A 20,636-nucleotide genomic window follows, 5' to 3' on the forward strand; every position below is an offset into this window, starting at 1 on the left:
TTCGTGTTTTAATGGCAGGTAGAGCATTTTCAGCCCGCGCCGTGTGACATTTTTCCGTGTGGAATCTAACCGTAAATGACCAGTTTTATGGCGATCTTACAGCGGCATGCTGTATGTGCCTCAAGTAACGCACCGCTCTCCTGGAGAATAATGCTGTGCATTTATGATGAGGTTTCAAAAAATAGGTAATGTTCCTGAGAAGCCAATTTTGGCCTGATGGATTCAGGTAGAAATCATCTGCATTTTTATTGCATTTTTTACAATTCTCCCCTCTCGTCTGAGCACAAACCGGCCAAATTATGGCAAGCAATTTGGGATTTAATGTTCTCGTTTCAAAAGTCCAAAAAAGGCCGGACATTAAATTTCAATAAACGGCTGATTTCATGAGGAGAGCAGCCCATTGTTATGTGATCTATCCTGAGTTGTTCAACACAGTCCAAATGATTTAAAGGGAACTTATTAGGGGGACACATGCACTGAAGACACACTAAGAAAAAATAACTAACTAATAACAAATTTTTCCACTCTCTGACAGCAAATCAGGCTTCCAAATCACCTTCCTGTTTAGGATGGTAAGGATAAAAAAAATATGCCAGAATAATGTGAGACATATTTTTGTCTTCATATTTTCATGCACAGGCTTAAGATGCCTTTAAAAAAAATCAGAAAATCCAGGTTACCATTGGGGAAAGTGTGAATATACTTAAAACTAAATTTTATTTTATTTGTTTTTAAGGTTCTTATGTTTGTTGTTGTTGTTTTTATGTAGAGGAAATATTATTATATGCAAATATTTTAGGAGTAAATCCCCTTCTTTATAAAACAAGGAAATCCAAACGTTTTATGTATTCTAAACTAAAACTAAATTCCAAACTCAGTCCTTCTTCTTTTTCAGAACTTCAAGCCATGGTCAATGCTGGTTTCTCTGTTTCTGTATAGATGATTTGAAATGTGTTTGGGCTTTAACTATCAAAGCTTTCATGTTTGGTGTTGAACAATTGTCCTTATCCCTTTCGTATCCACAGGTTCTGATGGAATATGTGCAAAACATTAGACATCTGAAATCTTTGTCTTGAAAATAATACAAATTTAACAAATACTGACTGCCGTAGGTATTAGCCATTATTCTCACAGTCCTGGTATGTTTTACATTTAAATCTTGCAGTTTCTGCTGTCAATTTGTTGCTAGCCATTGCTTATGGGAGCTCTATCAGCTTGATTGATACAATATATGGTAATATTTTGTATGAGGAAGTAAAAAGCTCACAGTCTCTTATCCCTATAATTTTTTTTACTGAACATAATATAGATTACATTCTACCTTATTTTCATGGTTTGCTGAGTCTATAAAGCTTCCATTATAATTTTTAATAGATCAACTCAGCATGTCAAACTTTGTTCCTGCCATGTAGTGGATCCGTTGTGGAGTGTGGCAGCTTTATCCGTCAAGAGGCATGTATGTAGAGCAAGCGTGTGGAAGAAGGTGTGGGCCTTTATCGTATCGTTTTATTGTTATCGAGAAAAATTTGTGATAAGAATTTGGATTTATCTTGATTCAGATAAATTTTGATTAGTGGTGTCTGAAACCCCCAAAATCTGCCAGCATCATCAGGATTGCTATTTATGACATGTTCTCCGCTGTTGGTTTCTTTAGACCAGGGGTGTCAAACTCATTTTGGTTTAGGGGCCGCATACAGCTTAATCTGATCTCAAGAGGGCCACACGAGTAAACTCATTGTAAGATTAAATAGAGCTAATAAAAGTGGACTTGTTGTTGATTTTTTTATTAAATGAATTTCACTTTTACACAATATATTATGAATAACCTCAGCATTTTTAAGAAAAATATGTGCAATTTGAACAATACTTTTACTCAGTTAAACATTTACTTAAGTGCATTATGCATAAGAACTGATCACAGTGATTGTACAATGTTGAAAAACATTTATTCACATTTTTTGGAACTTAAAAACACTGTCCTGCATGACAAAATGCATCAAACAGATAAAAATTAAGAAATTATTTAAAATCAATTTTCCACATCTGAAGCTCAGTTCTACCATCTGCTGATTAAAACACAGCGCCCCTCGTGGACAATATAGGAACTGCAGATTTTCAATTAAACAAAGTACATGTTTTTTTTAATAATTGTTTTCTCATTCTTTCTTTTATCTCCTCTTTCTTTCACCTTTTGTTTTTTTCCTCTTGTTCTTCATTTCCTCTCCTACTTTCCCATTGTAGTGTCCATATCATTTGAGATATTCCCACATGAATCATAATAAAACTATTCACATTCATAAATCAAGTAGAGCACTATGGCAAAAGCAGTATTTATGTTTATTGGGCTATAATTTACCTGCAGTCACAGCCACACAGTTACCTAAAAAAAAAGACAGCGAGAAGCTGTAAATTATATGTTGTCATCATTTTTACCTCTTTTTTTTTACAATAGCACCACAATATATTGGATAATATTCAAAGTCCATATCAACCCACTCCCATCTGGAAGTTTCTGATTGGTGGTTATAGGCTTTTTTTAACTTTCATACTTATTTTAAATGATGAATGTGGTGAGTTCTGTAATGACCCCGATTAATATCACTAGCTGACACATGTTGGTTGAAACTGACCATTTTAATGCTTCATTTTATCCACCTTATTCCTTGATCCCGTTGTACTTTACAGGAATTATGTTGGCAACCTCCAGCCCATCCTTTCTAGAGTCTAAAAAAAACAGAGAAAATAGGGACAATATATTTGTGGGAACATCAGCTTTTATGTCTTAAATGGGATATTGTCATACCAGTCCTTTTCTTTTTTGAAGATTGAAAGCTGCTCTGATTACATTAACCAGCATATTCATCTGCATTGTCAACTCCACTGCTACAGACAAGAGCGGAGATGAAAACATAATTGGGGCCAAGCAGCTTAAGCGCTGCAAAGGCCCGTTGCAATTTCAATGTTTCTTATTAGTAATCTCATGACAAAATAATTGGCTTTTTGGAGGCCTAAACATATACGAAAACTCACCATAGTTGGCACAAAAGTGTCCCTAGTGAAATTTAAAAATGTTGATGGAATTAAAAAAAGGCTTGGCCAGATGGCTCTATAGTATTGTGACTATTTTTGGCGGTTGTCGTTCTTTTACACTCTGATTCATACAAGTTTCAAGACTTGTTTTGCTCATGGACTGTTCAACACATTTGTATGAAGATTAATGACACCACTATAGCACCGCCCACTGGAAACAAATTCACAGCTTTCTGTGGTGAATGACCATCCCCGACGGTCTTGAGAAGCTTAAAATGTCTAATAATCGACAATAATTTCTAATGACTTTTTCAAAAATACTACATGAAGTCTTCATTAATCCTTCTTTCACAAAGCTGGATTTTGACCAAATTTTTTAGACTTCTCACTCGTGCTGAACTGAGACTTGCTTAGGGTACCGCCTAGTGGCGATGTGCAGAACTAAGCTGCAGGATCAATGGAGGCTTTGAGCTGGGGATGCAGCATGGCTACAGTTACGAACCCGAAGTTTCTTCTCTGATGGTCAGTCGTAGCCAAAGCAAAAGATGGGTTAGGATTTGGGTCACTGTGGGCGTTACATTACAAGTTTAAACCTGCCGGGCTTTCGGCGATCACTTCAAATTTAGAGTGTTCAACCACATTTGTCTTGATTCCTCGTCCGTTGGCAGCCAGTGGAAGATAACCCATTGATCTCAAGATAAATGCAGGTTCCCTATGAGTCCACGTTAAATCTGATGTTACATATTAAGCGACACCTGATGAAAACTGCAGCAGTAACAAGTGTTATCAATAGGCATGTTTGGAAATGTGTGCACCTTGTGAAAGACAGAAATTTTGCAAAAATGCAAACCAGCAACTTCAGAAATATAACAAAAGAACCAGTTTCAGTGCAGCTAAAGCTGTCATACCGGTCGTTAGTATCATAGTCAAGAGCAATGCTGCCAGGAAACAAGTGGAAACAAACTATTTCTTCAACGTAATTAACAGCCCTGCTGTGTGTGTGAGAATCAATCCAACTCAAACGAAGGTGGGGACAATCTAATCAAATAAGCTCTAAAGGGTTTTTTTTTGCCAGCGCACATTTGCCCTGATGAGTCCTCTATGGTGGTTGATCAACCAATGAAACATAAATGAGAAGAAGGAAAAGCCTTGAGATAAGATCTATCAGGGGTTTCTAGGAACATGGACGACATTGCTTATCTCTGACAGCTGGAAAGCAATTTGTGTTTAAAAACTTTAAACTCTATCGTTGGGTGGCAAAGAACAGCCTGCAGATTCCTTTTTAATATTGTGGGGGAAAGATCTGAGAGTCTTGGAAAATTACTACTGGCAGCTGTTTCCTTCAAGCCAGAGCTTGGGATTTCATTTTGCTGGCCTGTGTGGGGTTCCTTCTGGATATTTCCACTTATTGTGTGTTTGGATTATTAACAAGGGCTTTGCTTATCTTTTATTACCTGCTATGTGATTCAGCTGCTGATAGAGCCCATCCTATCCGGCTCTTTACGACCGAAGTTTTGTATTAACCTTATCCAGCTTAGTGATTTTTCTAACAAACTTCTTTCACCGGGCCTTTGAAAGTTTCAAAAACTGCCTTCTAGCTCTTATTAGAAGACTACAAGAGCATTTCACATCTTAAACCTTGAACATATAATTGAAAGTGACTCTAATATGGTTTCAATTAACACTCACAAACATTTGTTCTTTCCAGCTGACAAGATAAGCCTCCCAAACGATTCATTGTAATTAAAATGAAAACTTTTAGCACCTTTATGTGAACCGGAGGGGAAGAAAGACGTCAGCTATTCTGATTAAAAGCACATGGCATGATTCACACCTTTGCAGACAAATATGTATTTAAACACAGTGACATAGGTGTTAAATTAATAACAAAAGCTTTACTTTGTGTTCATCAAACATTGATTCCCCAAAGAATGTGCGCTGCATTCAAACTTTGTTTTACCATTAAATACTTGGCTTCACTGTCAGTTCATTGTTTCAAAGTGAAAGCATTTTTATAAGAAATTAGTTGAAATGATTTTTACATTTTTACATTAAATTAAAATTAAACTATATAACTTTAAAATACTTCTTGCAAGGGAAAAGATGGACATTTGGGGTTTCAAGATTTTATACCAGATTATGTTCTAGTGTAAATCAAGCTGGGTAAGTGGCCCTTTACAATGAGAACTGAGTTTGAATGATATGCTGAATCTGTTTGTATATACATATATATATATATATATATATATATATATATATATATATATATATATATATATATACTGTGTATATATGACAATGGTTTTAGTGTACTCGCTCTCTCATCCAAAATTAATAGCTCTCTGCTTGTTGTTGAACTTCAGCTTTCCTCACATGCTTTTATGGTCACTGTGCTCCACATCTTCCACATGTTTTTCATTCTTCGCCAAATGGGTTTTCTAACAGATTTTTTTTTATCAGTTTGTTAAATATTTAGGATGAACATAAATGTAGCTTTTTGTAACCCAGCCACTGACATAAAGTAGGGTCTACTTTATAGACCTTAGTGTGTCATTTCTCTAAAAAAGAGCCTGGTTTATCTCCTACAGTGTTAAACAACAACTGGGAATGAATAGTTGCTCACTCACCCATGGCAAAGTGACAAAGGAACAATTGGACTGCATGCAATTAGATTTGAATTTGGCCTGATTGAGTTTCGCATGAAACAAAAAGACTTTTATGAAATATTTGCTGCAAATACTGAGACTTACTGTTACTCTCTGTGAAATAATCAACCCAACACAGGCTTGGTACTTAACAGCAAGGTAGATACTCTTTTAATTTAGCCGCTAACAATTTTTTCTGTTATCTTTTGTGTGGGGGTGGAATCTTTAAGCAAACACTTTCAGATTCACAAGGTAAACGACCAAAATAATCAAGTATTTAAATGGGCAGTAAGTGAAATGTATTTATTTTAGATAGAAAGAACTAAAAAAAATAATGTGAAGAACTAAAGGTAATATTTCAGATGGACTATGGTATGAAGTCACATCATATCGCTCCCTATGTTGTTCTCCAGTCTCTTGTTTACATAGCCGAGCCGGCCGCGCATGTATGTATGTGCATGTGAACAGCTGCCACTCGAGGCTTAGCACCTCCCTGCCCTAAATTGCCACCGTCAGAGCGGCGCAGCGTTGGAACAACATGGCGGAGAGCACGCCCAGCAGATCAAAATGTTCCTTTAAACCAACAATTGCAGCTGGTTGATAGTTACCACATCTAGTCTATCCGTAAAATGTCTACTGCAAACTAGATGTTCTCATGGATTTGTAAACTTCTGATAGGTCAACTCACAAAATGTGAACTAATTGGAGCACCCCTATAGATGTATTTTAAAGCAACACCTCAAACACAATTCTTCCTTGAGGGACATCGTGTGAAACTCAATTGAAATCGGTGATGACATCTAAAGACCTTTAGAAGTCTAGCACATCCTGAGGGATGGATTCCAGATGTCTGAAGGTGCCACGTTTATCTGTTCAAGCTGTCATATGCAGGTATAAACAGCCTAGCAATGCCCAGCTGTCATAAAGCTGAGAATGGATATCAACTCCAGAACACAAGGAAAATACCTTGTAAGGATACTTGCAGAAACTGCGTGATAGTTTAATTGTATACAGAGCGTGCAAATGTCTGGTTTGAACTGTACATACCAACATCCATATTTAATTTTCATCGAAAAATGGCCTAGATTCACAAAGTGATCTTCGAAGTAGTAAATTTTTTATTGTTTAAAAAAAATTGTTTTGATGTGTCTTAAACCTGGTGTTTTAATGGTTTTTATTGAACCAGGGGTTGACAAATGGTAAGAACTGAATCCTCAAGCTGAACTGACATTAATGGATCTTCACTCTGAAGCTCCTCACTGGGGACTGGGAGTGATGTATGATTCTCCAGTTAAAAGCTTACTATGCAATACCATGACTCCATCGAAATTAAGCCCAGGCAGGACTTTCTGATCAAAAGGAACTAGTCTGCTTGCAGTACCTGTCCTCGGCGCTTAGACCAGACAACAGAAGGATCAATACTGTCTCCCAGTTAACGAGAGGCTGTGCACAGATTACTTATAAGGGACGGCAGCAGTGTGTAACTGAGGCGATTTTCTTTTTTTTTAAATCGTTTGTAAAGCATTTGCTAACTCTTCTGAATAAATTACACACTTTCATTCAATTACTAATTTAAACAAAATGTGATTTCTTTAAAACGTCTTGCATGGATTATTAAAATTATTACTAAGATTTTTTTTCCCTTTATCTGCTTCAGTGTAATAATGTTTGTAACCGTGGCAATAATTAATGTTATTGAGCAACAGTGCTCAGGTCGTTGTCTGTTTTGATTGTAGCTGCAGTTGGGATGTTCTGCCTAATCCCACAAATCTTGCAAACACAGAGAAAAATTGATGATTAAAACAGGAGAAAACACATCAGATATAAAGTAAAAAGGGTTGCATTTCATAAATGTGAAAGGGTTCAGTGAAATATAACCATCTCAAGTACTCTTGAATATGTGCTGGTTAAAACACAGGGCCGTCAGATTTTGCAAATTTAAAAAAAAAAAAAAAAACTGAAAACTGGCCACTTACCTTTTGCATTTTCACTTTAGCTTAAAACATTTTGTTGATTGCTTCTATAAATGGAAACACAAGAAGCTGTGAAAAGGATCTTGTCTCTGCACTTATAAAATGTCTGCTCTGCACATCTCCTTCTGCTTACTATTTACGGTCCTGACACTGAACATAAATCATCCATGACCAAATGACCCAAATATTTCCCTTTTTCAGCATATTTGAGATGCACTTTGAAAAATGATGAAAAATTTAGCTTCTAGACCTCCTCATGTCGTGCCAGTAATGAAAAAAATGTATGTAGTATCAAGTCCTAGCCAATATGTTTATGTGGACCCCACATCAGGTTTGCTCAGGTTGGGTGGATACAATGTGGGCTCCAAATGCGGCTTGCAATTTGGGCCCACTAGAATCAACAATATACAACCCATTTGGCCACACTGAGCAGGGCACCTATTAAGTCTTTGCTTGGCCTCGTCTCAGATAGATAATGACAAAACCACTGCAATATTCAAAAAGTGAAACTCATATTATCGTGATTTATTACACAGAGTGATATATTACAAGTGTTCATTGTGACTATTAATGCTTACAGATACTGAAATATCCAAAATCCAGTGTCTCTGATACTGATGTCACATAGACCAATTAAACAAGCTATTCTAATAAACTACTGAAAAGTATTTCCATGTACTATAGGCCTACTCTATATGCGCTCAGAACTTTTTTAATTACTTTGTAATCTTGGGAATATCACTCACTTCACCATAAGCTATTAAGAAATAATGTTTGAAGGTTTTTGGGGTTTTTTCTCCTCTGAGACAGAGGATTGATTTTGATCATTAGGACACTACTTTCTAAATCAACATTTAAAACTTTTGTTTTGAAGTCCAAATAGTAAAAGCAATGCCTCTGAATAAAGTCCAGTGTATGTAACTTGGAGGATTGGACATGGGCACCTCTGTCCCAGATCCTGTAGTATCTGTGCAAAAATGTAGCTCTTTATGTCCCACATAATACTCTTAACAGGCCATCAAGTTACTCTGATATTAATCTGCAGCATGTCACCAAACCGAAGGAAAACTGTTTTATTTAAGACGGATTTAACCTACAATAATATAAAAAATGCATCTAATTACTCCATTGCAGCCATATTAAGTGTAATCTAGTGTTTTTAGAAAGTGGCGTGACAGCTGCTTAATAAGATCAAGTAAAACAATGAATGCACGATACAGTGTATCATTAAGATTTGTATGCAGAAGGATTCAGCCTTTCCCTGTAATTAACACCCAGCAGGCCCCACTGGCACATCGGCACAGGAAGTGAGGTCATGCATCATAATTAATACGACCTTTTGAATAAAAAGCCCTCATAGTTTTGGCACAGCAGCCTCACTAATCCTCAGAGCAGAACCAGAGAGCAATAAGCCACCTGATTGTCAAACAACACAATTAATGAAGCCATAAATGTTTTTATTTTTAGCTTTCTAAGCTATTGTGTTAATAACGTCACTTTGAAGCATTTTTCTTGGGAGTACTGAGAAAGGCTCTTTTTTCTTTCTTGCTTACTTAATAAAAAAAACAATAATCCAGCTAACTGGAAAATTCCTGGCCATGCTCACCTACACAGTCAGCACAAAGCCTGTGCAAGTGACACCTATTAAAAATGTATGCGTGCTAAAAAATAAATCATGTCGCCCGCGCTCAGCCTAAGAGAGAGCAGCCTTGACTGGCTGATAATGCCGTCAGCTGGTGACGACAAATGAGGCTGTCACTACAATGACTGAGGTTGGCTTGTTCTGTCCATTCAGCTGTGTGGTTCTATTTTGGAGTACTCGCTTGGAGGCACTTAGGCAGATTCTTTAATTGCATCCCAGGGTCGGTTTATTTACATCATTAAAAATATATTGCACTTTAAGGACATGACACAACAGTGAAAACAACAGGATTCAAATGTTACTTCAGATTGAATTCCGCTACTGGGGAAATGAATGTCTAAATACAATAGAAATTCTCAAAATTTCTGTTATTTTTATAAATCCTCCTAATTTTATGTGGTCAGTTTGCGGTTCTAATTGGCGGAAGAACTCTGGTTTTAATTGGTTAAATTCTGATTTTGTATGGTATGGTCTTGACTGTGCTTGCCTTTACAGGTTGTATTTAAGTCTGTTTTTAAATATGAAATTGTAAATGTCTCAAGAACTGTGTTTATTCTCTTTTATTCTTCCTTCAGGAGCATTCGATGTCTCAGAAACATCATACACTGGAACCTCATCACCGCCTTCATTCTGACGAACACCGCTTGGTTCATCGTCCAGCTGACCATGAGTCCGGAGGTGCACGAAAGCAACGTGGTGAGTGGTGGTTAACGTAAGCTGTGTATAAGCAGCTGACTAAAACTCAAAATTTCTTTTTGTTTCCATATTGTTTTTTATTACTTTGTAACAGTGGCGGCTTGTCAATATGGGGTGCTCAGGCGCTGCCCCATCAAAACCGCAGGAAAAAAGCACAGAAACAGTAAATATTAAGTATAACAAGTAATTATCACACTATATCTGTTTGCCCCTAAAATTTATCTGACTTGATTATTCAGCATTACCATTCTATTTTGGGTTTATGTGGGGTTATAGTTTTTGTGGCCCTAATTTCAAGCTATTTCAGCTGCATGGTGTGCCAAATAGATAAGTGTATGTATGTTTGGCTTCCACTGGATTTCATGCTAGCCTGTAAATGGTTCCCCAAAGATTCTCCTTGGGTCGCAGCTCTCTGCGGTTTAGCCAACCAGCCCTTTTTGCTGTTGCTCATCCAATCTGATTAATTCGGGATACGTGTTAATCAAAGTCCCACCCCTGGCAGCTTGGAAATGCAGGTGCAAATGTGCCCCACACAGGATGCAAATAGAAGAGTCAGACAACAACAACGATAAGACAGGAGACAACTGTGCAGCACATCGAAACAATTCAGTCATATATTTACAAAACAATAATTTCACGAGTAAGTAAGAAAATAGTAAGAAGAAAAAATGGTTACGAGAATTTTGATCGGACTAACTGGACTCAAAAATCCAGTAGCAGGCAACTGACCATGGATGGAAAATTTTAGCCCAAAAAGCAAAAGCAAAATAGTAAAGATGACCAAGGTTTAACCCACCAGGTTTGTTTATATTAAGATTATATTAAGTTTGCCTGCAAGAAAATCTTTGTTGTGTCTGAAAAGATTTAAATAAAAACCCGAGTTAGGTTAATTGGGAACATGCTGAAACACATCAGCCCCATTTTTCATATAGGACATTTTGCATTTTTCTCAAAAAAAACTAAACAAAAAAAAAACATTTGTAATAAGATGTGTGTTTTGTTTAAAGGAAACCCCCTTATAAGATCGAAATCATAAAACAAACTGGATCAAACAATCCAGACACATGCACATTTAAGAAATCTCCTATTTTTAATCCAATGGGATTACAGTTAAATCAAATTATTTGCAACTCTAACAGGTACAACTCTTATGGGAATGTTTTTCACATCGTTTAGTAATGTTATTGAACTACGCTTCAGGTCAGACACTGATGCCGGACGAGAGGGCCTGGCTCAGAGTCTCTGCTCTAATTCATCTCCGTTTCCAATCAGGTATTCTATCTGGTTGACGCCCGTACTCTGTGCAGGCGAGTCCAGTTCTTCCACACCAAACTTGCTTAATCATGTCTTTGCGGACCTTACTTATTGTGCTGCTGTGCAGCCATGTTGCAACGGCGAAGAGCCACCCCCAAATCGATCCCAAATGTTAGGAGCACAAACTTGTCCAAAATGTTTTGATATGTTGAAAAAGTATTAGTTATTTCAGATGGAACTAAGGGATGAAGCCCCACATCCACACACCATAATCCCCATGTCACCAAACTTTAAACGGGACACAAATTAGTCAGGCAAGTGGTGTACTCCAAGAGTCTCAGGAGCTGTGCAAGTGACCACTGCTCCAGAGTCCAGGGGTGGCATGTTTAACATTCGAAGCTTTGCCAGGGACTTGTTTATGTGAGGCTTTGATGCAGCAGCCTCCTTTTACTTTAACAACCTAGAAGGAATACGACCGGAAATATATTTGGTTGTGGCTTCTGAGTTTCACAGGGACTTTTTATTATATGGATGATCCTTTTTTTATGCAAAATCGTTTAAGATTTCACCCAACATGGACAAGGTGTCACTATCTCTGTGAGTGCTGGATAAAAATAAACAAAAAGATAAACTCAAATAAACGTAAAAGTGTGTTGATGACAAACAAATCAATAATTCATCTTTGGTAGAGTTAAATATTATCTAATACAGAATTAAAGATTCTTTGTGTTGCTAAAGATCATGAATAATATTGTATGGATTATGTTGGCTCTGCAAAGCAAGGTAATTAAATATCCTATGAGTTTGATGTCATGATGAGTTAGCAAATTTAAGCTATGAAGTGAAAAAAATGTATTGCAAGTTGGTTTTACTATTAGGTAGAAGACTTTAAGGCACTAGAAGCCCAACCCATAACCCTGAGTCTTCAAATTAATGTGTGAAATAATAAATCAGTGGAGAGATGTGTTGATTTACAGGCATGGAAGCATACAATAAGTAAAATTTGTAATAACTCAAAAGTAAATAAAGTCCTCTCCAAACTAAGCTTTACTTATCCCATTTTTTTTCCCTCAGATTTGGTGTCGCGTCGTCACCGCGTCATTCAACTATTTCCACTCCACCAACTTCTTTTGGATGTTTGGAGAAGGCTGCTACCTGCACACTGCGATTGTCCTCACATACTCCACCGACAAGCTCCGCAAGTGGATGTTCATCTGCATCGGCTGGTGTATGTACATCTTCGTGTCTGAAATGCTCAAATCAATTGCATGGAAACTTTAATCATTGTCACAAGATATTTTATGGAAGTCCTTCAATTATTTTTCTGACAGGTAGATAAATTAGAAGAGTTGTTACATCCAGGAATGTAGTAACGTTTATGTAGTAATGTTTATTTGACAGATTAGAAGCTTCTTTCATGCATGTTTGTTTGGTCCTGAATATACCTTTTGGCACTCCAAAAAATCATCTGATTTAGAGGTAGATTTGTGTAAAGACAACGGATACCTTTGCTGTTTGGTATGCAGATTATTGCTATTTGGTTTTAGCTAATACTTTGCTAATGATGAAAAATCTAAAAACATCTCAGAGCATAGCTTACATGTTGCCCCCTGTTGGCAAAGTTCTTTTTGTTTGTTTTTGTTCTTCTACAGAAACTTACCTGGGCATATTCTCAGTAATCCATGTCATCGCAACAGCAAACACGCTTAAATTGGATGCGACCAGACCTTCGCTCAGCTTTTCTGAAAAACGTGTTGACACGTATCCAGAAGTCTGTGTCAGTTCTGGTGGCACGCACTTCAGCTGTATAGAGTTGACGCAGACTCCTGGATAGGTGTTGAAACATTTTCAGAAAAGCTGAGCGAAAGTCCAGTTGCCTCTGCTTTAAGCCTGTTTGTTGTCTGCAGAAATCTACATAGGTAGTTAATTATTTCTTTAGAAAATGTTAGCACGTTAAAATGTTATAGTCTCGGTTAACTTTGGTCATTCTTAAACAAGATCAAATAAGTACAAGCAATTTAGAATGATTTTTAGATGATGTGGATATAAAAAAAATCCTCATACCACTGGTAAAATGCCAGCTTTTGTAATGCAAAATAAATTAGACCAAGACTAAATATTTTCAGAATTTATTACACATTTAATGTGAACTATAACATCTATAACTCAATTGAAATTCAAACAAAAAGGATAAAAAGGTTTACAAAATATATCTTTGGTATTGACTATCTGTTTAGCTGGAAAAAATCTATATATGTTTTTAATAATATTAGATTAAAGCTGAATATTTAAAAGAATAAAATCTATCATCCAACTAAGCTCCCAATCCTTCTTTGCACTAAAGTGAGTTTAAACCCACTCGTCTAACATAGAAGCAAATATCCTTGTTTTTTTGTTATTTGTTTTCCTTTTATTGGGAGAAACCGAGTACCATGTCAAACGGTTTAAATGCTTAAATTTTCATCGCGTCACTTTGTGCTCACTTAATCCCAAAAGACGTAAGTGAAGGACAGAGGAAAATTTTACCAACAATAGGCGAGTTAACTGGATGGAGACACTGGGATTTTTTTTTTTTTTTTTGTGGCAGCTGGGAAATGTATCGTGAAAAATTCACAAGCTCCCCCTTTCAAACTGTCAAACCAGACTCTATACTGCTGAGATTAGGTGTATTGTGTGTTGGCTGAGTTACATTTGCTGCAGGAAAAGTCCTGCACGATGACATGATGGCGGTGCATTCCAGAACTGCTGTGAAAACAATAAATAAAACCATCTTCTTTCTAGCCCTGAGTAACTTTACGGCTTCAAAATCCAAAGGTTTTGTCACAAAAATAAAGTTAATTGGTTTTGGAGGTGCTTTGTTAGTAAATCTTCTTGTGGTTTAACATTTCAGTGCTGAGGTAAGTGACTAATGGGGCAGAACGCTTCCAGAGATTAGGAAACTTGAGCCTCGAATGTGTGACGTTAAGACTTGTCAGGCCATTTGATGCCTCTGTTAGCATCGTTTAGATGTTAGTAATTGCTGTTTGTCTGCCTTATTAAACTTCTATAAATCCGCAAATCATCACATCGCCCTGGATTATCGTCTGCTCTTTATTCATACACACTGAAACAGTCGGATGGTGACAAGTCCTGGCATGCATCTATGGGCAACGGCACAAACAGCAATTCCTTTTGACAGAGCTTGGCAGGCGTTGATGCTCTGGCTGGGGAAAAAAAAGGGACATGAATTTCATATTTTAGTAGAAATTCCCTGGAAAGTTGTCTGGCTGGAATCGCAGAGAAGGACGAGGAACAATGTGTCACTGTGTCTCTGGTTTTTTTTTTCCACCCCTCAGGTATACCTTTCCCTATAATAGTTGCGTGGGCCATCGGGAAGCTGTACTACGACAACGAGAAGTAAGTCGTTGACTCGAAGATTGTCTTTGACATTTGATACTGAACTGCTCTGGTAATAAAAGGAAAAGGAAAAGGCCAACGCCAAACCAAATTACATTAGGAGAATGAATGTGTATTAATTATCTGTTGTAATTAAATTAGCATTGTAGAACCGGATGCATTATTCATTAGCACAGACACAGTTTTCATTTTGATTGGGAGCACTTGTTCTCTTTTTTTCCGCATATTACCAGGATAAAAACTGCCTCAGCTCCTCAGCAGTGAGCCAGTGCATTAACAACAAGTCTGTTGATTTCTCTTTTACATTGTTGGCAAAGCTAATAAAAAAAGACAGCAGATTCAGAGCCTGGTGGATCCCGTTTCTCTGAAACCATTAGGTTGTGAGGGTCACGTTCCTTCATTACTATGAAGTTATACGCTGCGGTTGATCATGATTCACTCCCGCGTGGACCGTCCTGCTGCCAGAAAAAAACTCACTGGAGCACCAAATGTATTAGAATCAACTTTATGTGTCTGACACATAGTAGAGACTTGGTTTGTTTGCCCATTAGCTGCAGAGAACGAGTCTACAGGGGAATGCAAATACAGACACAGAGCTAAATTAAAATAAAGCTTGCAACTGTAAAGCTGGATCGTTATCTTTGGCTTCAAATATTGATGTTAATCAATCTAGCATAAAAACAAACTACAGACTAAATTTAGGAATATATACGGCACGCACTTCGTAGCACCCCTGAAATAAACTCATCACGCCATGCAGTGGCATAATTGCAAAGAGAAAAGTCTATAATGAAAGAATGAATTTTGAAAAAAAAAAATTTTTATTTGAGCTGTTTATTTAGCAGAGGAAAAAAATGATAATAATTGTTACAGAAATAGTTGTTTCTACAAAATTGCTGATGGTTATTGGCTGCCCCAATATCAAGGATCAAGAATCTTTATTATCTTTGTTTTACCATAATGATTTTTTTTTTATGAAACACTGGCTCATATTTTCTGTTAAATAAATAAATAAATTGTCCATGTAGTATGACGTAGTGGAGGCGCCATTTTAATCGGCGAGTGTTTGTATACATGCTAATGTTGTTGAGTTTCGAAGAACATATTTCTGCTCAGTTCAGTTTATTTGGATAGCACCAATTCACGACACGTCATCTCAAGACACTTAATGTAAATAAATACATCTAATAAATCACACAGACAGATTAGTTCAAAGTATTTCAATCTAAGGAAACCCAGCAGATTGCATCTAATCAGTAACTTGTAGCCTTCACTCCCCCTGGATGAAGAGACAGGTGACCGTTACTTGCACTGTTTCATTGACTTTGCAGCAGTCTCTCATACTGAGCATGCATGTAGTGACAGTGGACAGGAAAATTCCCCTTTAACAGGAAGAAACCTCCAGCAGAACCAGGCACAATGGGAATGGTCCACTCTAGGGCTGGGTATTGATTCAAATTTCAATATTTTCAATCAATCCAATTCTTTTCAGTCCAATCCGATTTCAAATTGGATTACTGGAATTAAAAACATTTTTTAGCTGATACCGGAATTTAATGATGGTGTAGTTTTCAAACATATTGGTACTAGTATGATATTAACATTTAACTGCAAATTAATAAAGTAATTGTAGTTAATGGTGGCTAGGACTAAACCCTCTTCCTGAATGTTGAGACAATGGCTTTCACAAACATGCTGTGGGTCAAAATACCCAAACAGATCCAGGGTAGATAACAGAGGATACCAGAGATATCTACAGCTGCTAAATATATTCAGTTCAATTCAAAAGTACTTTATTAAACCAAAAGGGACAGTAACCTGGTTCAATATTAGAAAATATTACATTAAAAATTCACCTCCCAGACTGGAGTGTGAAGGCTCCTGTGACGTATGTTGCGTCCATGCTTCCGACTACCAGGTGGAGCTTGATACTTTGTTTTGCTTTTGTCCTGCTTAGGTCCCAGAGCAGAAGAAGAACTAATAGCCAGATTAACACGGCTGTTAAGCTAAGATCAGCTCTCAGTGCTTTACTGATAAAAATATGAAGGTACTGACCTTTTACCTTCATAGTCAAGCGTACCTGTTGTCCACATTTTCTTGTGATAAATTCCTATAATTCTCACACTTTTTCCCAGTGGGACAAAGCGGCGCAAGGGATGGTAAGATTAGTTTAGCTAGTTGAGTATGTAGAGCGTTCGTAAAAAATTGAGCTCTGTCAGCGTGGACACATGTCCGCGTAACAAAATGCCACTTCACACATTTCACATTGAATTTTTCTTAATCAATCTTAGGTGATATGAATCGCTTTTTAGAAATGAATATGAAAATCGATTCATAATTGTAAAATCAATTGTTTTAACACAGCCCTAGCAATCTGCCACGACCGACTGGTGGTTTAAGAAGACGGAGCATATACACAAAAAGAACAAAGATACGCTGATCCAGGAGTGCTTTCTATGTGAGAGAAACATAAAAGTGTTATGGCTTTAGTAGCTCCTTTAGTGACTTCATCTATGCGAGAAACACAGCTTAGCAGATAAGCTCCGAGCCAGTTTTCAAGTCTGGAGGATGAAAGAGAGAAACACATACACTTAGTTACTGTAAAAGCTTAGCCAATAGCTATGTCTCAGAGAGAGCAGGGTTAAACACGGTTTCAGTTCTGGGAAAGTATGGAAAAAGAAAACGGTGTGGAAAAAATTATGTATTTCTGGTCTCTATTCTTCATACGAATGTCCCTCAAACTCTTGTGAGAACTCTTGCCTTATCTATAAGCTGTGGTGCATGCATAGCTGTGTGGCCTAGTCGTCAGAGAATCTAAAGTAGTAGTAGGTGTTGCATATGAGATTGGCGTGCACTGTGCTTCCTGTGAAAGTTGCCGGTTGTCGACAGGAATTGTCAAGAACGGCTAGACATCCAGTAAAGGAAAGAATGTCCACTGGCACATTTTTGTCTCTTCTGGGGGAAACTGCTTGGTTCTTTTTCCAGAACTTGACAAAGTCATCATTAGAACCACACAAGGATGCAAATGCTGATAAGAAATAACTCCAGCAGACATTACTGATCGATAAAATTTTTCTTCTGCTTACATTTCAGGTCACTTTGACACAGGTGCAGAAAAAAATGTCTCTTCGATTGCATTTTTTTTGCGGTGGAGTAGAGAAATGTTTATACAGTTGTAACTGTTCCTCCATTTATCTAATTTTTTTCAAGCCCACAACCCAAAAGTCCTGCACTGGTGTTCAAAGACTAGATGAATTTATTTTCCTTTTGACCATCCAAACTTTTTTTGTGGACTTTGAAAGCTGATGATCTCTCACAGTTTTTTGGGGACTTTTGCAGTTTTTAGTCCGTGCCTTTATTTTATTGAAACAACGACCCAAGGCTTTGCACACAAAAATTAAAGCGTGGAGACATTTTGCAAACTGAAAAGTTCCATTAAGATTGTGGGAACTACAGATTTGTTCATATTGACAACCTCTCCCATATTGGCAAAATGTGGAAACCAGCAGAAATCTTAGGATGCACGAGGTTAGATGATAAATGCCTGCAAAATGTCCCATTAAAACAGCAAAATTATCTGCTAGTAAAAGATGCGAAATGTTTGCTAAGACACAAGGTGATCTGAGAGAAACCGAGTGGAAAAAAATGCTGGTAAAGGTATAAATTAAACACAGTGAGAAGCAGGTTTTTAATTAAATAAAAGTATAAAAAAGTGTTTTATTTAAACCCTGAACATATTTGGTTCGGAAAATATGCTTTTAAAATACATGATACAGTAGCGATTATTAGCACATGTTCCAAGTGTTGATGTAGTATCTTTCTATTCCTGGGGCTGCCTTTCTTATTTATAGGCATGATTTCTCTCCCTCCAACTGAATAATCTGTACTTGTAAAAAAGACAGAAATTTTGGGGTATTTCTCAAATACATGATTGATTAGTAATTAGCGATGAGGGCAGCTAAAGATTGCATGAGAATTTTTAGGAGTTCATTTTGGAATAAAAGCTTAATTCATTTAACTTTAACACGAAAAGTTAAGGCTGGTTCACAAAGTCTGCCCCATTTTCGCCCCGATCTTCCCCTTCCGACAATCCCTTACTGTCGGCGTGGCTCTTAAGATAACTTTTATAAGATAAGATAAGATTTTCCTGCCGTGTGTGATGTCTTAAGAGCGATCAGGTCCGCTCGGTGGAACGTCGGGACCACTCCGACCTCGAATCGGGGATATTCAACATGTCGGATTGTCTTGTCCCGATATCCTAGTGTTTGGTGTCCCCCGAGGACAAACGAGCACACAGCCTGTTGAATGTGACTTGTAGCCAATCAGAAAGTGAGGTGAGGGAAACCCAGAGAGAGGAAAAAACAACTCACCTGTTAAAATTAGTCCACAAACTATCGCCATTCTTCTTCCTCGTCGTCCACGTTTATTCACTCTGAGCTCACATTTGATTTTGATAGGTTTTGCAAGATTTCCCGACTGACATATGACTGATCCTGAGTGAAATCTGTTTGTGCGTGCTGTGTGCAAAAAGGATCTAAAATTAAGTAAAATGTTCTTAAAATTTGTGTTTTTGTCCTAGATTTGAGCAGGTAAATAAGATGATCTGCCAGTGGAATGAGTATTTTGACCCCTAAAATAAGATAATTAGATATACTGCACTTAAAATAGGAACAACTCATCTCCATCATCTTATTTCAAGTGAAAAAATCTTATTCTATTGGTAGATCATCTTGTTTACCTGCTCAAGTAAAGGAAAAATACACTTATTTTAACAACATTTTACTTATTTTTAGTTCTGTTTTTGCAGTGCGTCTGTACGGACACCACACACTGTACGGGCAAACCTGTTTATTCTAAGATTCTTTATGGTTACATGCGGTGTCTCTCAGGCTTTGTAAATCGACCGACTATTTTAAAATCTTGCCGTGTAAACCAGCCTTTATTGAAAAAAATTATGTTATTATTTTCATGTACTGATAATAAAGTCAACAAGACAAACAGGCAAATACAAAGATTATAAAACCAAGAATAAACCACACGTCTTCTACTGCTGCAATCTAAAGAGAAATTTTCCTAAACAATAAATTAACGTTCAAGAACTTTTTTAACAGTTAATTTGACCGTCACACCAACCTTAAGCTTGAAGCCTTTTGAACCCCAAGGTCTTATGCTCTTACACTCTGAAGATTGTGACGCGCTGTCTGCGTCAATAGTTGATCCTTTCTCTTGGATCTATTTATTACACTTCATTACTTCTTCATTATGCCCTACTTTTGGTCAAGCTACTACTGGATAAAGGTAACAAGTGCCAACAATCTTTTAAAAATAAAAAATAAACATAATGGAAAGTCCCACCATGTCCATTAAAATATACTTTCACACTCCAAAAAGGCATCTAAAAATAAGTAAAATGTTCTTAAAAATAGGGTTTTTGTCCTTGATTTTAGCAGGTAAATAAGATTATATGCCAATGGAATGAGTATTTTTTACGGGTATTTTGGCCCCTAAAATAAGATAATTAGACATCCTGCACTTGAAATAAGATGATGGAGATGAGTTGTTCCCATTTTAAGTGCATAAATCGTATTCCATTAGCAGATCATCTTATTTATCTGCTCAAATCAAGGACAAATACTCTAATTTTTAAGAAATTTTATTTATTTTTAGTTCTGCTTTTGCAGTGCACCTGATATTTACTGATTGATTTCTGGTAGCAACCTTTGTTTTGACAAAATATGTGCGTCTGAATATACGTTTTGAATTCACCCTTGCTTAGATTTGTTACAAGTGCCTCTGCACCTTGGAGTCATTGCAATATTTTCACATGTTTAATCTGAAACTAAAATTAATTTTTAGCATCTTAAAACATTTGCCTTGACTTAAAAAGAAAGAAGAAACGGGTATATGTTATCAATACATGCTGAACATGAAGGAATAAAGGTCTGTCTAATTTCTCCATTATAGTCATATGTAATCTTGACAGATGTTTTTTTTTTTTTT

At 36.9% G+C, this 20,636-nt stretch overlaps 1 protein-coding gene across 1 annotated transcript in view; it reads left to right on the plus strand.

Annotated features, from left to right (window-relative positions):
* The window catches only part of LOC105926480 (corticotropin-releasing factor receptor 1), a gene marked incomplete in the record, with an annotated part of 170,726 nt that overhangs the window by 112,787 nt on the left and 37,303 nt on the right, over positions 1 to 20,636 (plus strand). Inside the window, 1 exon segment of the mRNA XM_036142068.1 lies at positions 9,866 to 9,919. Within this exon segment, the coding sequence (XP_035997961.1) occupies positions 9,866 to 9,919 (54 nt within the window).

This window comes from Fundulus heteroclitus, chromosome 10, assembly GCF_011125445.2.
Source record: "Fundulus heteroclitus isolate FHET01 chromosome 10, MU-UCD_Fhet_4.1, whole genome shotgun sequence".
Classification (NCBI taxonomy): Eukaryota; Metazoa; Chordata; class Actinopteri; order Cyprinodontiformes; family Fundulidae; genus Fundulus; species Fundulus heteroclitus.